This window comes from Brachyistius frenatus, unplaced genomic scaffold (assembly GCF_029030835.1).
Source record: "Brachyistius frenatus isolate BFR_SWC_R1_liver_20210118 unplaced genomic scaffold, ASM2903083v1 Contig_82, whole genome shotgun sequence".
Taxonomy (NCBI): domain Eukaryota; kingdom Metazoa; phylum Chordata; class Actinopteri; family Embiotocidae; genus Brachyistius; species Brachyistius frenatus.
In genome coordinates this window covers 1,123,898-1,145,000 of record NW_027210681.1, presented here as the reverse complement: position 1 = coordinate 1,145,000, position 21,103 = coordinate 1,123,898, and the positions used below count along the sequence as shown (strand labels likewise).

At 44.1% G+C, this 21,103-nt stretch overlaps 2 protein-coding genes across 8 annotated transcripts in view; both read left to right on the top strand.

The window, feature by feature from the left end:
* arfgef3 (ARFGEF family member 3) overlaps positions 1–17,432 on the top strand; it is a 37,592-nt gene extending 20,160 nt beyond the window's left edge. For 4 of the 7 annotated variants that reach the window (XM_069709355.1, XM_069709354.1, XM_069709351.1 and 1 more), the window contains exons 24-43: positions 1,003–1,136; positions 1,306–1,451; positions 1,861–2,040; positions 2,150–2,291; positions 2,405–2,527; positions 2,753–2,856; positions 3,061–3,205; positions 3,290–3,418; positions 4,189–4,365; positions 4,901–5,015; positions 5,221–5,323; positions 7,921–8,052; positions 8,392–8,522; positions 8,999–9,007; positions 9,240–9,458; positions 9,564–9,735; positions 10,428–10,529; positions 10,874–11,280; positions 11,363–11,837; positions 12,575–17,432. In XM_069709355.1, the coding sequence (XP_069565456.1) occupies positions 1,003–1,136; positions 1,306–1,451; positions 1,861–2,040; positions 2,150–2,291; positions 2,405–2,527; positions 2,753–2,856; positions 3,061–3,205; positions 3,290–3,418; positions 4,189–4,365; positions 4,901–5,015; positions 5,221–5,323; positions 7,921–8,052; positions 8,392–8,522; positions 8,999–9,007; positions 9,240–9,458; positions 9,564–9,735; positions 10,428–10,529; positions 10,874–11,280; positions 11,363–11,837; positions 12,575–12,766 (3,337 nt within the window). In that variant the 3' untranslated portion in view covers positions 12,767–17,432. Of the gene's footprint in view, positions 1–1,002; positions 1,137–1,305; positions 1,452–1,860; positions 2,041–2,149; positions 2,292–2,404; positions 2,528–2,752; positions 2,857–3,060; positions 3,206–3,289; positions 3,419–4,188; positions 4,366–4,900; positions 5,016–5,220; positions 5,324–7,920; positions 8,053–8,391; positions 8,523–8,998; positions 9,008–9,239; positions 9,459–9,563; positions 9,736–10,172; positions 10,198–10,427; positions 10,530–10,873; positions 11,281–11,362; positions 11,838–12,574 lie in introns of those variants that run through there. The other 3 variants (XM_069709353.1, XM_069709352.1, XM_069709356.1) reach the window with 2 other exon arrangements.
* Positions 17,433–18,140: 708 nt separating this feature from the next.
* On the top strand, positions 18,141–20,851 carry LOC138627156 (uncharacterized). Its single transcript, XM_069709295.1, has 2 exons — positions 18,141–18,251; positions 19,683–20,851. The coding sequence occupies exons 1-2, from the start codon at positions 18,141–18,143 to the stop codon at positions 20,151–20,153; spliced, it is 582 nt and encodes a 193-aa protein (XP_069565396.1). The 3' UTR covers positions 20,154–20,851.
* The last annotated feature ends 252 nt before the right edge of the window (positions 20,852–21,103 follow it).

Below are 21,103 nucleotides of genomic sequence, written 5' to 3'. Positions count from 1 at the left end.
AACACACAGAAACAAAACAGCTCTCACATAATGTGACCATGTAAACTGGTTATACACACTGATGATGAAAACATAAACGGATATATTTTAATTCAAGTGCAAGTGTTGTTTCATTATCAGCCAGCAGGGCGGCGACTCTTCATGAATTTATCTGCCAAAACCACATCTGACTGACATCGCTGTGACACATTACAGCCACAAGATGGCAGCAGTGGTGCAGATATACCTGTGTGTGTGTGTGTGTGTGTGTGTGTGTGTGTGTGTGTGTGTGTGTGTGTGTGTGTGTGTGTGTGTGAGCGCACGCGTCCATCTTTTTCATGTCTAATTTGGATTTCAGATCCCCAGAGAAATTAAAAAAACGAGGACAGTTTGTGGTCATCAGTTCTTCAAAGGACTAATTGAGACTTTGTTCCAGGAATAAATAAAAAAAAACTAGATTTAGACTGACGTCGGTGTCCTGACATGTGTACAAAGACAAATACGTGTGTGTATATATGTGTGTGTCACGACTGCTTTGTGCTTGTTAAAGCTTAATAAACACACAAACACACAGTGCAGCGGTAAATATGGAGTTTGTGTTTATTCCAAGGATCATCTCTTATGTAACCAGTTATCTGGGCTGCTTTTAGGAGCGAATCAAAAAAACCAAGTTGCCTCTGATCTGTTGGAACAGATGGACCGAACACATTACAAGCTGAAAGTGGTGCCAGAACATAGTAAATACTGGTCCGCACAGGACGGCCCGAAGAACTCAAGTTTGGGTTTTAAAACGTTGTTACACTCAGCGTTATTTTTTATTAACGAACACTTTATTCTTTCATGATTTCATCTCAAATGACTTTACCGGCCTTTAAAGGGAAAATTGCATTGCAGCATCAAAATACATTTGTACTGTAGATGTTCACATGCAATGTAATAATACACTTATTTTGTGTGTGTGTGTGTGTGTGTGTGTGTGTGTGTGTGTGTGTGTGTGTGTGTGTGTGTGTGTGTGTGTTTCAGGTTGTACGATGAAGCCTCCACCAAGTTGAACCTGGTCGGTCTGGTCGGTTTCCTGCAGCAGCTGAGGAAAGCTTCTCAGTCTCAGCTGTTCAACTCTGTTACTGAGACCGGAGACTATTCACTGGCAATGCCAGGTACACACACACACACACACACACACACACACACACACACACACACACACACACACACACACACACACACACACACACACACACACACACACACACACACACACACACACACACACACACACACAGCATAAGTAATGAAGACATGAATGACACTTTTTTTGGTCTGCAGGAGAAGCCAAGTCGACCCTGGACCGGCGCAGTGCTCTCCATCTCTTCCGTCTCGGCGAGGCGATGCTGCGGATCGTCAGGAACAAGAGGCGTCCTCTGCTGCACATGATGAGGGCCTGGAGCGTGGTGGCGCCACACCTGGTGGAGGTGGGGCGGGACTTTAAACCTTTAACATCTCTCATATTACTGCAAAACGGGCAAAAAATATAAATCATTTAAACTTTTTCAAGAAAATTGCTCAAGGAAATCTGTTTCATATCATTTTCAAGTTAATATTTGTTGGTACTGTTTGGTTTAAATGCTGTTGACATTAAAATATAACAGTAGAATATCATCAAACTTTTGACATTTTGACTGAGTGAATAATGAAGCTGTAACTTTTCTTGTCATAATATTTAGCTTTATATGTAACTCTAAGAGGTCACTAATAAAAGACAAGGTCATGCTGCAGGTGTGAAAACTATAGTTCATTTCAAAGATACGCTGAAACTATCGGGGAACCTTGAGAATATTTATTCGTTCCTTACAAACACGAAGGTTTTTTTCCGTCTCTCAGGCCGCGTGTCACAAAGAGCGCCACGTGTCCCAGAAGGCCGTCTCCTTCATCCACGACGTCCTCACCGAGGTGCTGACGAGCTGGGCGGAGCTTCCACACTTCCACTTTAACGAGGCGCTCTTCAGGCCTTTCGAGCACATCATGCAGCTGGAGCTGTGCGACGAGGACGTCCAGGACCAGGTCCAGTTAAACCTCTAAATAAAAAATAAATAAAAACACAGAACATCAGTTCACAGGTTGTACATTTATAAACGGTGCTGAAGGAGTGTTTCTGCTTGTTTCCCTGCAGGTGATCACGTCGATAGGAGAGCTGGTGGAGATGTGCTCCCCTCAGATCCTGTCAGGGTGGAGGCCTCTGTTCAGCGCTCTGAGGACCGTCCACGGCAGCAAGACGGACACCAAAGACTACCTGCTGGGAGAATACTCCATGGGTCTGTTTTAAACGACAAAAACGTACATTTTATTGAAACATGATGCAGTAAATAACAAAAGTTTCTTCCTTTAAACCTTCCATCTCTCCCTCCTTCCCATTTTTTCCATCCAGGGAAGTCCCAGGCGCCGGTGTTCGATGTCTTCGAGGCTTTCATCAACACCGACAACATCCAGGTTTTTGCCAACGCTGCCACCGACTACATCATGTGTCTCATGAAGTTCGTGAAGGGCTTAGGTCGGTCTCACTCGTGCACGCTCTTTTAAAACCTACAGGGATTTTATTTCTGCTCGAATCACGCGCTCATACCGTGCGTGTACACGCTGCATTAATGTCACGTATACATAAGAGGAAGGGATGTACAGAGATGTTCACTCGAGTTGGTTGTGACTTTGTACAGTCACTAAAAACAGACATTTTCTTTTCACACTTTTGTGTACCTGTGTTACTTTCTGTGTTCAGGAGAGGTTGACTATAAAGAGATTGGAGACTGCGTCCATGTCTCAGGTTACAGCTCCACCGACCTCTGCCTGCCTGCTCTCGACTACCTCCGCAGATGTTCGCAGGTAGGAACTCACAAGTTTCACAAAACTCCCTAAACTGGGATTTTTTTTCTTTTAATTTTGGAATAAAATAATTTTACTTTTCTTAGACCGTTCAATAAGTGACAGACTTAAACAAATCTGACACGGATATCAGAGGGAAAATTGCAGGTATTTTTCTCCTCCTTCCTGTGATTTGATGAATGCCGTGTTGCATTTGATTGACAGCTGCTGGCGAAGATCTACAAGATGTCGTCCAAGCCGGTGTTTCTGGGGGCGCGGCTCGCCAGCCTGCCGATGAGATCACAAGAGCGCTCCATCAGTAGTGAGGACGGGATGGACTGTGTCCTCCAGGAGTTTGATGATGACACAGGTCAAGACAGGTTACTGTTTTTCTAGTCTTTTACTGTCTCTGTCTCCTCTCTCTAATCCAGCTTTGTCGGTTTCTGCCCTGTAGGTCTGATCCAGGTCTGGATTCTGTTGTTGGAGCAGCTCACGGCAGCCGTGTCAAACTGCCCCCGACAACACCAACCTCCGACCCTGGAGCTGCTCTTCACTCTGCTCAGAGAGGTCTCCGCCATACCAGGTGATGTGTGAATGTTACGACCACCGAGAGGTCCCGGGTTTAAATCACGGATGAGCCCCCAAATTATGTTACAACCTCCGAGAGGTCCCGGGTTTAAATCACGGACGAGCCCCCAAATTATGTAACAACCTCCGAGAGGTCCCGGGTTTAAATCACAGACGAGCCCCCAAATTATGTTACAACCACAGCGAGGTCCCGGGTTTAAATAACGGACGAGCTCCCAAATTATGTTACAACCACTGAGAGGTCCCGGGTTTAAATAACGGACGAGCCCCCAAATTATGTTACAACCTCCGAGAGGTCCCGGATTTAAATCACGGACGAGCCCCCAAATTATGCTACAACCACCGAGAGGTCCCGGGTTTCAATAACGGACGAGCCCCCAAATTATGTTACAACCACCAAGATCTAACATAATCAACAGTCAAGCTCAGCTTGCAGCCAAAAATAGCAACAAACATAATATATTTCTCCACTCCAATCAGCTGATAAGGTACACCTGAGGAGAGAGCCAGTCAGGGCAAGGAGCAGCCAGGTACAGGTGTTCACCAGCAGAGGAGGAAAATGTAACAACATAGACACACATCTGTGGACATGAGTGTTCACACCCAGTCAGGAGAACCATGGTCATTTTAATAACCATCATTTTTAGAAAAACCTGAGAGGACAGTTATCATAAACACAAACTAAATTAAATCAGTCATGTGACCTTACTTTTCATGCTGACATTGTAAACATACTCGCGGTCTAACCCTGCCTACTCCCTGCAGGTCCAGGGTTCGCTATCTTCTCTGTCATCCAGCTACTGCTTCCTGTGATGTCGCTCTGGCTGCAGCGTAGCCACGGCGACCACTCCTACTGGGACGTGGCGGCGGCCAATTTCAAACACGCCATCGGCCTGTGCTGCGAGCTGGTGGTGGAGCACGTCAACAGCTTCATACACTCAGGTGAGAGTTCAGGGTTCAGTGTCTCCACTTGTTTTTATTTATAAAGCGCCTTTGCATGCATCTCAAAGTGCTTCACAGAGCAAGATAAAAGAACACAATAAAAACAAGAGAAAAGTAGAACAAACAGGAAAAATATAACACAATTAAAACCCAAACAATAAATAAAACAGTAAATCAATAGAGCCTCTTACTGCATCTGTGCTGAAATATTGTAAACTGCAGGTGCACCGTCGTAGATCGGATGAATTATTGTTTGTCTCGTGTGGCCTTCAGGTGAAATGGAGCATGAATGATGACTTGTTGTTCCACTGTCCTCTTTAGTCAGATTAAACTGTGTATTAAGTCGCTCCGAACCCGAGTCCTTCTTTAGTGTGTCTGTGACCTTCAGAATAATCTCACATTCTCACGAGTGTGTGTGTGTGTGTGTGTGTGTGTGTGTGTGTGTGTGTGTGTGTGTGTGTGTGTGTGTGTGTGTGTGTGTGTGTGTGTGTGTGTGTGTGTGTGTGTGTGTGTGTGTGTTTTTCCCTCCTGGCAGATATTGGTTACGAGTCCCTGATCAACCTGATGCTGAAGGACCTGTTCAAGCTGCTGGTGGCCTGCGTGTCTGAGCCTGCAGAGACCATCTCCAGAGTGGGCTGCTCCTGCATCAGGTGACGACTCACTCGTCTGTTACACACACACACACACACACACACACACACACACACACACACACACACACACACACACACACACACACACACACACACACACACACACACACACACACACACACACACACACACACACACACCTGTCACTGAGTAGAAAACGTTTCTTTTAGCCTGTTGGTCTAATCACCGGTGTTTCCTGCAGGTACGTGCTGGTCACAGTGGGTCCGGTGTTCACTGAGGAAATGTGGAGGTTGGCCTGCTGCGCTCTGCAGGACGCATTCTCTGCTACGTTAGAGCCCGTCAAGGTACACACACACACACACACACACACACACACACACACACACACACACACACACACACACACACACACACACACTGATACACAGAGATAAAAGGCCATACAAACCCACTCTCCACTCACACTCCTCTGTAGTAAACCACATAATCCATCGGCGCTCTGCAGCCGCTTGTTGGGAAAGAAGTAATCTGAAAGCCGTCGCTGCTAATACTGTCAACATGCTGACGGACCACATTAAGCTCGATAACCTCGGTTCACCGCGCCGACATGTTCTCCCCACGACTCCAGTTCGTCTCCTCACTGTGTCGGACTCTGTTCCTGTTTAACTTTGTGTTTCTGTTTAACTGATTCAGCTGAAAGGAGACAGAAAAGAAGCTGCTTTAAATATTTCTACCTTCTATAGTTAATCCAAATCATTAATGATTAGTATATGAATAATTATACTTCTTTTACAGCTGTTCAAGGCCCGAAAGCATTACCTCATATAAAGCACACACACACACTTCAGGCATCATTGTGTCACCTGAGTGATCGACATCTGTCTGACTCTTTGTTTTAATCGGATTTAAAATGCATCTAAAATCGACAACTGAGCAATTAGGGAGTATAACCTCAAAGAGACATAAAAAAATTAATAATTAAAGAACAGATGAACTTAAATGTGAATTATTGATAATGACAAAGGTGCTGGCTCCAGTCTGGGATGTCCCAGATCCTATTCAGGGAAGATCTGACACATGTGAAGTTTAGAAAGTTGTAGCTTGGAGAGGTTTCCTTGACGACGGAGCGCAATACGTTAAACGTCAGTTTCTGGGTGTTTGAGCAGCGACTGTATGACACATGCAGCCATGTTCGAGTGCTGTGAGAGATCACAGTCATGCTGTTCCCTTTCAGCCCCGCAGAGAGCACCACCACCAACGCCGTGTGTGTGTGTGTGTGTGTGTGTGTGTGTGTGTGTGTGTGTGTGTGTGTGTGTGTGTGTGTGTGTGTGTGTGTGTGTGTGTGTGTGTGTGTGTGTGTGTGTGTGTGGTAGAGGTGATACCAGCGGGTGCTTTATGACTGCGTGTTGTGTGTTCCTGCAGCTCAGAGGCAGCTGCCTGCCTGACAGTGGCTAAGCAGCTTTACAGCTTAGAGCCACAGCTGTGTGTGTGTGTGTGTGTGTGTGTGTGTGTGTGTGTGTGTGTGTGTGTGTGTGTGTGTGTGTGTGTGTGTGTGTGTGTGTGTGTGTGTGTGTGTGTGTGTGATTCAGAAATGATGATGATGATATCTTAAAACAATTGACAGATTTTCTTTGCTTGTTTCCAGACAATTTAACTTTGGGATTCTTAACAGACCGAATGAGTTGAAGATAATTTGCTTGTTTACTTTAAAAAAAAAAAAAAAAAAGAGTTGAAATCCTTTTTTTTTTTTTTTTTTTTTTTTAGGCCGTTTCTGCACGAACTGATCCGACATTTTAAAATGCCGAGTTAACAAAAAAAAAAACCCTGGATGTAAAGTCTTGTGTTCATCTCTACATTAAGTCGGGTTTTTTTAGGGGCTTAAAACATTCGTCCCAGTTTGATGTGCGACATATGAACAAACGGTTTAAGAAGCTCTGAGCTTCGCTGACGGCACTTTTGTTTATGTAACAGCTTTTGTGTTCACGCTATTGTTTCATGCAGCACATCACACAGTTGTTCTTTAGGACTTCTGGACATTTTGTATAACAGCGGCACGTTAAATCATGTTTTAAACATTACATATTCAGCTGTAACTTTTATTTGAAGTATTTTATTATATTTGAGTCGGTTAGTTTTTGGTTTCACGTTGCAGTTTTGCAAATATACTAAAGAAAGAAGCAATTCAGATTTTTTTCGTTGCAAGTTTGATGAGTTTTTAGTAGGACAATGAAATGAAATAGCTTTTAAAGACCAAATATTAAATATTCATCCGTCTGTTTCTGTCTAATCGCTGCGTTTGAAGAACTTTGGAGACTTTAAATTGAGTCTTGGCAGAGAGAAGGTCGAGATCTCCGTGTAGCTTATGCTTTCAAACGTATAAACGCGTGACCTTTGACCCACCTCAGAAAAGATGCTTTTGTCTAGAAGCAATGCATTCAGGTCACATCCGATTTGATGTATGTTCTGTATGAAACTGAAATGCTTCATCCAGAAGAACCTGCTGACCTGCTACAGCATGAAAACATGAAGGTCATGTCCAGTATGTGCTGGATGGATCCTGTGCTTTTTATTTTTTTACATTTTTCTTGTATATTTAGGAATAATATGCCTTTTTTATTCTAATACTTCAACTAAGGCTTCCTATTTGCTCAATAAATGATTGAACATCAAACAAATTTATCTGGTTTCAAGTTTGCATTTGTTTTCTGATTTGTCTCATAATAAAGCTGCAAAACATCTCTGTTGCACACATTCGAAGGTTTACTTCCGTTTGACTGACAGTTGCTCATTCAGTTTGTAACCTTGGCACCATCTTTTATTTTGCCGGGGAAGATGTCCCGTCCGCCATGTTAAAACTCACCGACAGGATCCGTTAAACGCCGTTTTTTCTTTTTAACCCCGGTCCGTGTTGACGTCCCTTCTCGGTTCTCCTCTCTTGCAGAACCTCTTGGCGTGTTTCCGCAGCGGCTCCGACAGTTTCTCCGGAGACGCCTGCGAGGTGAAGGTGGCCGCTCCGTCTCACTCGCCGTCAGCCGAGGCCGAGTACTGGAGGATCAAAGCCATGGCTCAACAGGTCACGCGTCCATGACGATAAATAATAATCTCTGTTGTCCCCTTTTAAAAAAAAGAAAAAGAAATTTCGGCAATTAACCATGAAATAAGTTGTTCTTTTTACAGCTGCATATGTGCATAATTATAGATCTTTTTTTTTTCACCATATATTTACAGACACCAGTCATCATAAATGCAACATAATTATGCTACAATTTTGATCTCAAAAGGCCCGGGGTCAAAAAGAATAAAATATTATAATAACTCAAATAAGAAATAAGCAGTGCAGAAATCCTATTATATTGCGCAACTGTTGCCGGCCCTGGAGAGCTTTGCTAAAATGTCCCTCTTTGTGTCCCAGGTCTTTATGTTGGACACCCAGTGCTCCCCGAAGACGCCCAACAACAAAGACGGCTTCGAGCACGCTCAGTCCTGCGTCCTCATCATCGAGCTGCCGTCTGACCAGCAGTCCAACGGACACGCTCAGAAGAGGTGGACAGCACACGCACACGCACACACACACACACACACACACACACACACACACACACACACACACACACACACACACACACACACACACACACACACACACACACACACACACACACACAGGTTTGGTGATGATTAATAATTTACATGCTTTTATTTTCTAACCTCAAAGTAACAGTGCAACCTGCTGATCCTCCTTTCAAAATAAATCTCAAATGAAGTTTGAATTTTGTCGACACGTGCAAATTTATTCCAACACATTTGCAGGACTGACAAATCACTTTTGGGAAGTTTCTGCCACGTGATAAAACTCCGTCGTCTTTTCACAAAGCCACATTTCATTTGAAGGAAATACCGGATTAAGTACAGAAGTATATTTTTTCCGTCTGTAACTTTAAATGAAATGCAGGTAAATATTAAAACACTAACTTTCTCATGAATTGCCTCTTCTTGTCTTTCTGCTGCTTTGCTGACAGGAAAATTGGGTAAGAATGTTTTCTGTGACATCAGTGATGTTGTGTTTGTCAGATTTGAACAGTTTGCCAACATACCACACATCTCTGCATAAGCCCATAATTATAAATTAGGTGGTCGATTTTGTATTAATTTCCGTTTATTTCATAATTCTAACAGACAATTATAATTATAAAATAACATTTCCATTTTAAGCATTCAGTAAACTCCTATAAAGATGTTTTGTGTTTTTTTCACCTGCAGGATCCCCTTCCGGACCATCGTGGTGAGTTTGCTGTCCCACCAGGTTCTGCTGCAGAACCTCTACGACATCCTGATGGAGGAGTTCGTCAAGCAGCCCGAGGGTCACGAAAGGGTCACGCCGGTGACCTCCGACCCCGGCAGACCGCCAGCGGGCTTCCTGCGCTACATCTCCATGACCAATTTAGCCATAATCCTGGACCTGCTGCTGGACTCTTACAGGTCAGTCTCATTTGTGGATCTCTTAATCAGGCTGGCAGATAATGGTGCTTATGATATTTAATAATGTCGATGAGCTGCCCACTCGTGCTGATCTCCTCTCTGCAGGACAGCGCGGGACTTCGACACCCGGCCGGGTCTGAAATACCTGCTGATGAAGGTGTCGGGCGTCTGCGGCGCCGCTAATCTTTACCGTCAGTCCGCCATGAGCTTCAACCTGTACTTCCAGGCGCTGCTGTGCGCCACGCTGAGCCAGGCCGACAGCATGAGCGCGCAGCAGGTGGGAACCGACAAAATCCAAATTTAGTCTGATGTCATGTAGTTGAGACATACGTAGAATTATCACCTGACTTTTCAGTTCCTGTCAGCTCTGCAGGACTTTCAGTGTATTTCAGCCCAAACTGTCATCTACTTTCCTAAAACACCCTCTTATAATGGCGCCTTCTGCTCCCAGCATGGTGCCAACCAACAGACAGACGAAAGGAGGGCGTCTAGAAGCCACAGAGGCTAATAGTGTTAGCAAGCTAGCAGGCCGGTAACCTAATGCAGGAAAAATATCTTAAAAGTGAATTAAAAATATGAATACATTTGAATGCAGCAAAATCTGAAAATAGCTGGTGAAAAAAATTCTAATAAAATCCCCACATTTTTAAATAAAAGCTGTAATTTTATAGTTTATAGTATAATTTTATATCTGCACTTCTGTGTGTTCGGTAGGTGAAATGAAAGACGTTCAGAGCAGGTATTTAATACGTTTGGAACGAATGCTTCACAAAAATAACATGAACATGAATCCATTTATTAAACATTTAATCTAATAATCCACACACTTTTATTAATGATTTGGTTTCTACCTACTAAAGATCTCATTTTTACATCTAAGGTTAACATCTTACGTTAACATCCAAGCAACCACCTAGAAATGTTGTAACGACCACGTAGCAGCACGTCGTAACCGCTCCGTGTGTTCAGGTGAAGAGGATCCTGCACGAGGAAGAGGAGAGGAGCTCCGACTCGTCTCATCCCGGATCTGCTTCTTCCGAGGACGAAGACATCTTTGAGGAAACGGCACAGGTGACATAAAAACGCTGTAATAATCAGGAAAAATCATAAGCAATGGATTTTGAGTTTTCTGTTCTTGACATAAATCTCAGAAGAACAGCTGTGTGTGCTGGATCATGAAAGCAGGTTCACCTCGAGGTCACGCTGTTCGGCAGACGACCCCTGAACGCACCGCAGAAACAAAAATACACAAATAAAAGTTTTCCGTGGATTAGAGCTGCTGCTGCTCTTCCTCCTTCCATTAGTGGTTCCTCTTTAGTTTTAAGGAGGACAGTCCTCAGAGGAGCGACTGAACTTTTCACCTTTCAGGCTCACGTTGTCGTCGCCCTCTTTAACTGCGCGTCTCCTCTGAGCAGGTCAGCCCCCCCCGCGGCCGGGACAAGCGCCACCCGTGGCGAGCCCCGGTGCCGTCGCTCAGCGTGCAGCCGCTGGGCAGCGCCGACTGGGCCTGGCTGGTCAAGCGGCTCTACAAGCTGTGCGTGGACCTGTGCAACAGCTACATCCAGATGCACCGCGACCTGGAGAGCACGCTGGAGGAGACGGCGCTGCTGAGGGGCGGAGCCGGAGGAGGAGGAGGAGGAGGAGGAGGAGGGGAGCACATCTTCTTCCTGCCTCTCTTCCAGTCCGAGACGTCCACGCCGACGTCGGCGGGCGGGCTCTCGGCGAGGGGGACGCCGTCGGAGGAAGGCGGGTACCGGTGTCAGACGGCGGACGTGAGCGTGGCGTCGCCGGGAGACACGCCCACGCCCAGTCCAGGAGTCAGGTCCGATGTCTTCGTATTTAACACCAGCCTCTACTCTCACCTGTTCAATAATAAAATCAGCTGTTTTCCTCTCTGTTCACAGCTGCACAGGAAGTCTGCCCCACCACTTCCGCCTCGGAGGCGACAGGCGAGACTCGATGGGCGGAGCTCCCGGCGCCGCGCCGGGAAGGAGAAAGGAATGGTGGGAAAGCGCCGGGAACAAACTGTACACCATCGCCACGGACAAAACCATCAGCAAGCTGATGATGGAGTACAAACGCAGGAAGCAGCAGCAGCAGCAGCCGCAGCCGCAGCAGAGCCACGTCAACCTGTTCATGAAGGAGCAGGGCCGGGCGGCGGGGGGGGGAGGAGGAGGAGGAGCGGGGGAGAGGAGGGGAACTGTGGAGACGCAGAGGCCCCCTCAGAGGCCCCAGCAGCTCGTGGACCAGCAGGGACCTCCTCTGAGGCACTCGGTCAGCGCGGGGCCGGAGGTGCTGAGGCAGGAGAAGAGGCCGCGGTCAGGATCCACCATCAGCTCCCACAGCATCTCACTGAGGGACTCGGAGGCCCAGATCCAGGTGGGGGGGGGACAAGAATTAATCGATTTATCGTAATCTGTTATCTAATTCCAGTAAATCTGTTCAGATTAGGCGGAAGGACGGTTCATAATCTCTTGTTTAAGATTTAACAGTCCAGTTAATCTCTGTTTTTATGCCTCCGCGCCAACGAGAGCCGCCGGCGGAGCGCGATATCTCAAGAACGCCTCGAGGGAAAAACCGTTCACTTGATACTGAGGATGAACTGATTCGATTTTGGTGGGGAAAGGTCAAAGGTCAAGGTTACTGTGAACCAAATTCGATGCATTAACATCGACACCATATCTCAGGAACACCGGCATGGAATCTCTTCAAATGTGACGCAATCGTTCGCTCGGCTTTAAGGGTGAATTGATTAGAGTTTGGTGGTCAAAGGTCAAAGTTCAAAGTCACTGTGACCTCGCATTCCCCTCATCTGTCCGTCCGGTTCTTGTGAACGCAATATATCAAGAACACTTAATGGGAAGTTGTTCGAATTTGGCAAAACCATTCACTTCAAAGTCACATTGAGTTCAATATCTATGTGGGTTTGGACAGATTTACACGTGAACGACAACGGCTCGGCGCTAATTCTAGTTTCAAGGCAAATGTTGCACTTTATGTGAAAACGTCGAAATGAAATCCTTAGACATGAATAAGAATAACCTCCCATGTCCAGCATATCTGTGTACGTTCGTGTGTTGATCTCTGACACTGATCCCGCCCCCTCCTCCTTGCAGGCGTGGACCAACATGGTGTTGACCCTCCTGAACCAGGTCCTCCTCCTGTCCGACGCCTCCTTCCTGGCGCTGCAGCCGGCGCTCTACCCCTGCCTCAGCCAGCTGTCCTGCCACGTCACCGACGCCCGCGTCCGCCAGGCGCTGCGCGAGTGGCTGGGCCGCGTCGGCCGACTCTACGACATCATCGGGTGACGTCGCGGCGAGGAGACGGCGAGCGCGGGCTGTCGGTCAGTGAAGGACGAACACTCGAAACCAGGAAGTCATTTTGTTGCAGCAGACTTGTTTGGAGACTAAACGAATAAACGGGATATTAACGAAGGGCTCGGTTGGCAAATGACGCGACTCAAAAAGGGAGAGAAATGGCACACAGACATCATGTGACATCATGTGACATCACAGAGGTGAATTAGTTTGAGAAGTGGAGAATTTAACCGGCTCGTAAAGGACTCTTCTTCTTCCTCGGTTGAAACGGTTCCTTTCTAAATCACGCCAGAAAAAATATCATTTGCTTCTTTTCTGTTTGCGATCTGCAGAATCTCCTAGAATTTCAGCTCAGTATTTTCACATTATATCTCATGCAGATGCAAACTTTAAATGTGCACATGTGCAGTGAATTACAGGTGTTAGTTCACCTGCATCTTTTCCTCCTTCGCTGTAGAAACACAGTTCTGTTGGTACGCTGTTCACTAGCAGCTGTGAGGGAGGTCAAAGAAATGAAATGAGAATTTTCCAGCTCTTCGTTTAACACGTGCTTCATGTCACCTGTCTGCATGAGCTGCAAACCAAACAGAAGAGCAGCTTATTGAAATGACAAGTGGTCAAAAAGCTCCACAGGCTTTGTTTAAAAAGGTAAAAAAATAAAAAAACCTGGTCCACGTAGTCATCGTCCGTTGTTGCTGCTGCTGGTTATGAAAACGATGATGAAGGACAAGTAGTATGCAGAGAGGAAGAATATACTCGGCCCTGCCTGCTTTGTCTGACTGACAGCCGACCTCTGAGACATGTTGGGCGATGACACCAAAAAAAAAAAAAAAAGTACCATCACAAAGTCCAAACTTCACGTCTGAAATAAGATCACCTCGTTTAAAATGTTGAGCGTTACATCCAGAGGAGACGTGTTCCATCAGCTCGTTTATGAATGTGTGTCGGATTCAGCTTTAAATATTCTGAATGTCTTACTTTATTCCCGCCTGACAAAACTGAAGTATTTATTTGAACCAAATACAAACATGCAGTATGTGCACTGTAATATTTAAATGCCTGCGACTTGTTATTTTTACTATTTTATGTATGTAAATTATTTTAAATATTCAATTTATCATGTTGAGAATATTCTATTTTTTTTTGTGACTTTGTGCTACTATCTAATCATGTGACATCTGGGTTTTTAACATTCACCTTTGACCCCAACTGCTCCAATTAATGATTATATTGTTATTAATTCCTCCTCTTTTTTTTTCTTCTTTTTTTTATCAATTCATTCGACTTTTAAGATCAAACCTGCAGGACCGATTTAGATAAAACCTGCTGTTGTTGTTCTCAGTCTCCAGAAGAGGAGTCCTAACGTTTCTTCGTGACCTTTGACCTTTCCTCTGGCAACAAAACAAGATCAGAATTCCCACTTGTGTTTATGTAATCTATGGAAGACAGATTATCCTGAAATTCACTGAGAACAGTTAAAGAGTTCATCCGACGAGATGATCACTTTAAATTGTAATGACCTGACGAGCACCAACAACAGGATGACATTTTTAGACCCGGTTTTATATCGAAAACGGGTCTAAAAAAAGTGAAATAATCTGGAAGTTGTCCTTAAATCTCTTTTCTTACTGACCGTAATATCTGATGACATTTAGTGTTAGCGGGAAAATCTGCAAACTTTGCTGTTGGTTTCTGTATTTACAAAAAAGCTACTGATCTCTTGGATAAAGCAACCAGCAGTGACATCACCCGTTGGTAGCACAGGCCTGTCAATCAAACAGACACGCTCCCAAAAACAGGTCTTCTTGAATCTTCTTTTCTAATGAATGAGGGATTATTTTCAGATGGACCTCCAGAAAACTAAGAAGAAGGAGTGACTTTAGCTAACAACACCGAGATAACTGATGGACACATTTTATTCACTTTGGATTTGATGAGAGAAGTTGAATGGGAGTCTATGGAGCCGGAGGCTTTTTGGAGCCGACCTCTAGTGGTACTCGCTGGTATTGCAGCTACATCCACTTTTATACGCAGTCTTTAAGTGCTGCCATTGTGTTTGTTTGGATCATAGAACATGAACTGTAAGTGTAATCGCACCCCGAAACCATTTAACCCCGAATTAAAATCATAATTACAGTGAATAACTTTCATCAGAACCAGCAGCCTGATCTGAAGCTGCATTGACCTCCATTCATACTCGTGTGTGTTTTAGGAGAGATTATGACTGAATGAATGAAAGAAGAGAGCGTCGAACTGACGCTAACTTTACCATATTGAGGGCATGCCGGCAGGTCGGGGAGGGGCGGAGCATCTGAAGCTCCCTAAGAAGATTTACTCGGGTTTTTTTTTCACCCAGTTGGTCAACAGCTGAGTGTTTGTCGGTCTCTCTCTTCATTCACTCCTTTGTGGCGTCTGTCTCACGCTCTCTGACAGCGTCGAAGTTTTACGCTTCATCAACATCTTTGTCTGTTTATAAAGAGCCTGAAAATCTCCGATCAACACTAAACAAAACGAACATGAAGGGGTGGAAGAGTTGGACATACTTACAGCGACCTCAAAATCTGGCAAAAGAACATTCAAATTGTGATTTATTTTTTATTTTTTTTCCGCTTTGAATATAAATGTTTTTCATGTTACTTCTTTAAAGCATCTCCTGGCCGACTGCTCGTTTCCTTCATCACTGAATCAGTTCTTTCTGCTTCAAACCTTCTTAATGGAAAAGAAAAAAACACTTTTCATTTTCATCCCATGTTGTGTCTCATGTGGACGACAGTGAACGCAGCATCCGACTAACCTGACCTAACCAGACTTATTTTTAACTTGTGTCCTTGAAGTCGACCAATAAGATCAAAGAACACTCTTCTACACAAAAGTGAGTATAGACTAAAGGACAGACAACCTTTAGTGTGCTTACTGATGTGTTTTATTAGATCTCAGCGGAAATATCAAACCAAATTTATCCGGTTATTGATTTGATTTTCATCCCCCTGACCTACTTCCTCCACCGAGCGAGGTGAGGTCACTCTGACGTGACATCCGAAAACTGAATCTGAAAAAAAAGTTTGTGTGTTTGGAAAAAAATCTTGCTCTAATTCCTCCATCTCGTTAGTTACTTTTATTTAGTCGTCATTTCCGACTGCTAAACAACCAAACAGCATTAATAATGCCCCCCCTCCACCCCCACAGTGTCCCTGACCCGTCCCCATTCGCAGCGGGTGGACAGATGTTGTTGGCCATCAGTGTGATCAGCAGCAGTGAACAGAGAGGATTTAGTTGGTGTTAAATCCGTGACAGCGTTTTTCCCATAAAAAAAATAAATAAATAAAAAAAAGCAGTCGTCTGACGTCATGCAGCGACTCTGCAGCGGCAGTTTGTTCTGATTTCTACTTTCTGATGATTCTCCTGCCTTCAATCCCTCAGATCTGATTTCTGTCTGCAGTATTTAGATTTTTCCAGATTTTTTTTCTCCAAATCTTTTGTCTGCCTTTCTGACTTCTGAGATTAAGAGCGATAGCTGCAAGTATGGAAAAGCTGAGCTCACCATGAGTACAAACTTCATCTGCACTCTAAGCAGATTTGATGCGCTCCGAGGAGAAGCTCCAAATCCGCCGTCACGTTACCCGTTCAGTCTTTTGTTTGACTTTCAGCTCTTATTGCTTTTCTGCTTCGCTCCTTCTTTGTCCGGCGAGCTGCTAATCGCATTTCTTCTAATCATTTACGACAAAAGTCATCCATAGTTTGCTGACTTAAAGTGAAGGGATTACCGAAGTGATTGTACACTGACCTACTATACTTACTTTACTCGGCGCTCAGACAGATTGACGGTCTTAAAAATGTGGAACTTACTAAAATATGTGTAAACATTTTTTCGGACTTTAAAGAACAATGGAGGTTAAAAGCTTTTAAAGGCTTCAACGTGGTTCAAAATGCTGAAAGCAGATAAAGTTACATTTAATGAACCTCAAACGAACCGTCAGTGATTCTCTCAACAAACGGTTCCTCGAAGGTTAAAGCTTAAAGTTCAGAAGTTTGGTGTCACCAAAGATCTTTGTTCGACCAGCGACTCCATGGGAAGATTAGAGGATGAATCCCATAATAATAAGAGTTATTTGAAGTTGTGCGGTGACGCTATGAGGAGCATGTTTAAACAGCGGAAACACCTCATCTTAAAGTCTACACGATAACCTGTTACACACATCTGAAAGGTGCGGACAGAGATGCATTATGGGAAACGTAGGACTGGATTTCAGATTTTTTTTTTTTTTTTTTCCAAAGGCAAGGAAACATGGAGGCATGACGATTTTTTACATTAGAAAAAAAACTCCAATACGGGGAACTTGTGAAAGACTTGGCTGTGTGAGTCGTGAACGTCTGTCTTTTAGCCGAAGCTTCCTGCACCGTTTGCTTCCTCCTCCGACCGACGTCAGCAGCTCATCTAATGTTGTGACTGTGATTTCTAAAAAACTAAAAGAAAAAAAACCTGCATTTTTTTTCTTCTTCTGCTTTTGATATGAAAGAATAAAAGCTTGTGTACTTTTTTCCTCCCGATGTTTCTAACCTGCTCCGGCCTCTGAACTCTGCTGTATGTTTTTCCAAGCGCTTCGTCAGCCGGCCTGTCCGCTCTGTGTGCTGCACAATAAACGCAGTTTGTCTCCAATGTGTTTGTCGTTGAGGTTTTAAATGTACGATAACTCACATTTAATTTAAATTAAAAGAAGAGCAAACTTAAGATCGAAACATAAAGCAACATTTTCTTTGTTTTATTGGCACAAACACGGCCGTCAGAAATCTTCGGCTTAACGAGGAATCTTTGGCAAAACTTTAAACATTCAAACTCGCTTAGAAAGAATCTTTGCATCCGTCCATTTTAATTTCCGTGCAGCCGAACATCCTCAAACCAAACGGTTTCCAGAATTAAAGTTAAAGTTGGATCAAGTTTGGAGTGGAAGTTCAGTTTGTTATCTGTAAATTAAAAACTGAATGTGAGTCCTTTAACATTAAAACATCCCGGACTCGATGCATGTCGAGCTGTAACTCCTCCCATCAGGACCAGTGACGTGTCTCCTCTCTGCTGGACACACGAACTGTCTGCTGGCCTCATTTCTGCCCCCCCAGCACCCCTCCCCCAGCGCCCCCCCCCCCCAGCACCCCCCCTCCTCCACCCCCTGGCAGACAGTACTTCTGGCTCATCCCTTCAGCTCTGCAGCCCAGTGTCCCTCCGAGCCGCCAGTGGACTCCTGCACCTCGTCTCCTTCGTCCTCTGTGACTCCTCTGAGTGCTGTCGGCCCCCCTCCCCCCTCCCGCCCCCCCCCCCACTGTGGCCCCCTGGCTCCGGCTGGGCTTCGGACCCTCCACCCGTTCCACCATGCGGTCTCTGCTGGACAGCAGCTGGATGAAGTTCGGACCGGCCGGCCGGGACTCTCTGGACTGGTCGCCGGGCCCGTCGGCTCTGCCCTCCACCGACAGACAGGCAGTGGTGAGCTCATCCAAATCTCGTGTTTTTATTTTCAATAATAAATAAGTCTTTTATTTTTATTTTTATTTATTTTTAAATGAAACTATTCATAATTTCCAGAAGCTCTTATTATCATCATTTTGACATCATAGATTATGAAGTAAAATATAAATTTTTGTTGCATTTTACTACATTAGTCACACATTTTGCACAACAAAATGTGTTTGCATCTAATAATTCTCCAGAGATTTTTAGATTTTGCTGATATGAACGATGTAATTTTGTCATTTACGCACTGAGATGACATAACGATGTTTATCAAGTGAAAGATAAAGTCCTAATCTGACTGCTAAATGTTGAAGGTAATCACTGCAGTGGAAAAAAAAAATCCGTTTTCACATTTGAAATTGTTTTTCTCTAAAACTCCATTTTACTTTTTTTTTTTTATATATACTTTATATTTTTAATTAAAACTCCAAGATTAAATGCAAATTCACTTCAGAACAGTTGTCTTTTAAAAAAGAAACTCTTCAAAATGAAACTGCTTGTCTCGATCGTCATGCCAAAAGAAATCTTTTTATTTAGATTCTTAATGTAATTTTATTTCATCAGTTGATGAGATCCAGCTGTTTTGAAAACAACTCTATCTTTCTCATTTAGTCCAATTTTGTGATAAATAAATTTGTGATTTCATGTGATTCTTAGTTTCCACTCAGATGATTTATCGTGGAGTAACACTAAGTTTTCTGGGCAGTTTGCATTTCAAATATTTATTTTTAATGTTACTTATATTTCAGAAGCATCTTACTTTGTGACTCTTGTGCTCAAATAGTGCAGAAAAATTTACTTTATTTTGCTCTTATTCAAATCTTTATTCAGTCTTTATTTTGCATTCGGAGCTTCATCCTGTCTTTAAATGTTTTAAGAACTTAATCCATATTCGGTGATTTCGATGGTGCCGATTAAACCCGATGTTTGTGACTGACAGCGCCCTCTGTTGGCCAGATGTTACCAACTAACCACCGTTTTCCTTTCACCACTGAACACTGAATGTCAGCACTTAAATTTGTTTACCTGCAACAACCAGACAGTTTATAACCTGACTTTAACTGCATAAGTCAAAAGGTTATTTTTCTGTTCTATGTAAGTGGTCACGTTGATTTATTTCTTCTGGGTTTCATGTTTTATTTTCTGCACGTTTGTTAGCAGCTAAAACCTTAAAACCACCTTTATACTGAATCATAAATGAGCTGAAGTACCTGTAACCTGTATATGGATATATATATATCAGGTTGAATCTTACTTTTTAATACCTTATTTATATTTAACACTTCACCTTCTTTCTTATTATTTAGTTAGTTTTTGACTTTGTCTAAAGTACAAACTGCTCTGCAACATGTTTTATTATATTCTCACAAAATAAAGTCTAATGGTTTGGTGTCTTCCTCACAGGGCCAGAGCTCAGGAGAGGCCCTCATCAGTGCTAGATCCATCACCTACATCGTCGTAGCAACCGTCTCCTTCTTCCTCGTCGTCGTCAGCATCCTCGGCTTCCTGGTGTGGCGCCGGAGGCGGGGCTTCAACCTCAGCGGCAAGCTGGGACTGGCCAACGTGATCGCCCTGGAGGACCTGCAGGACCCGGAGAGGAACTGCGAGCTGCTGTCCTCCATCCGGCGCAGCAGGCGGCAGAACCTGCCGAGCTCCAGCTCCGAGCAGGACGTGACGGACGGCGTGTTCCTCATGGTCTACCTGCCCTCGCCGTACGAACAGACGCTCACCAGGATCGCCAGAGCCGCCAGCACCAGCAGCTCCAAGGACTTGGAGCTGCCGCCGAGTCCGGGGCCGGAGACGGGCAGCGGGGACGGAGACGGAGAGATGAGGAGGAACGGCAAGACGGTCGGAGAGGAAGAAGTCATGGACTGAATCAGCGGGAGAGAGGAGAAAAGATATCCAGCTGTTTCCAGCTGATGAAACCGTAATCTGTCCTTCTTACCGACCGAGACGAGAACGAACATCAATCAAGAGTTCAAGAGATGCAAAAAATCTGAAAGAAACCTCAACCGTAATGAGAAGAGACCCCGCCCTCTCCTGCTGCACCAACATCTTTTTATACATGTGATTTGCTTGACTGGAATCCAGAAGACGTTGTCTGTCTTTCAAACCTCCGTCTGGATGAATCCTCCGTCAACCTCCTTCTAACGTTTCAAACCGCCGAACGCTCACGACTCCGACGCAGAAAGGTTGTTTTCAGTTTGTCCTCTTCACAGCGATGGTCCCCGCTGCCTCGCCACCGCATTACACTTCAAAATAAAGACCGAATAAAAGGAGCAGAATCAACTGAAGTTAACACGAGGTGTGATTTTTAAATTGTAAAAAATGTACATTTGTATTGAAAACACTATTTTTTACTCTTCTTGTTATCTTCTTGTATTTTACCCATGTCGTCCTTTAACAGTCGTATTTTCCCAAGTGAGCATCAGCAATAGCTTCACCTCCCTTTAAAATAACAAGTCTTTGATTATTTGTATTCATTTTTACTGTGATACTTGCAGTATATTTTTGTCTCATTGTTTGATTTCTGAATACAATGACTGACAATAAAGTGGGGAGTTCTTTAATAGTGTCCCACAGTATTTTTTTTTTATCCTTAAATGTTGTGCAATCAAAGTTAAAAGAAGATTTAAAGAACTGTTTTTTTTTAATATAAATGTGGGTTAATGTAATCTCTAATAATTCCTTCATGACCACAGCCAGAGCTGAAATAATCTGCTCTAATTCGAGTGTTTAACATTTCTGAACTACAGACACACAAAAATCATGTAACAGGGTTTTTATCCTTTGCAATTTATACAAGATGTTCCAATAGAAAATGT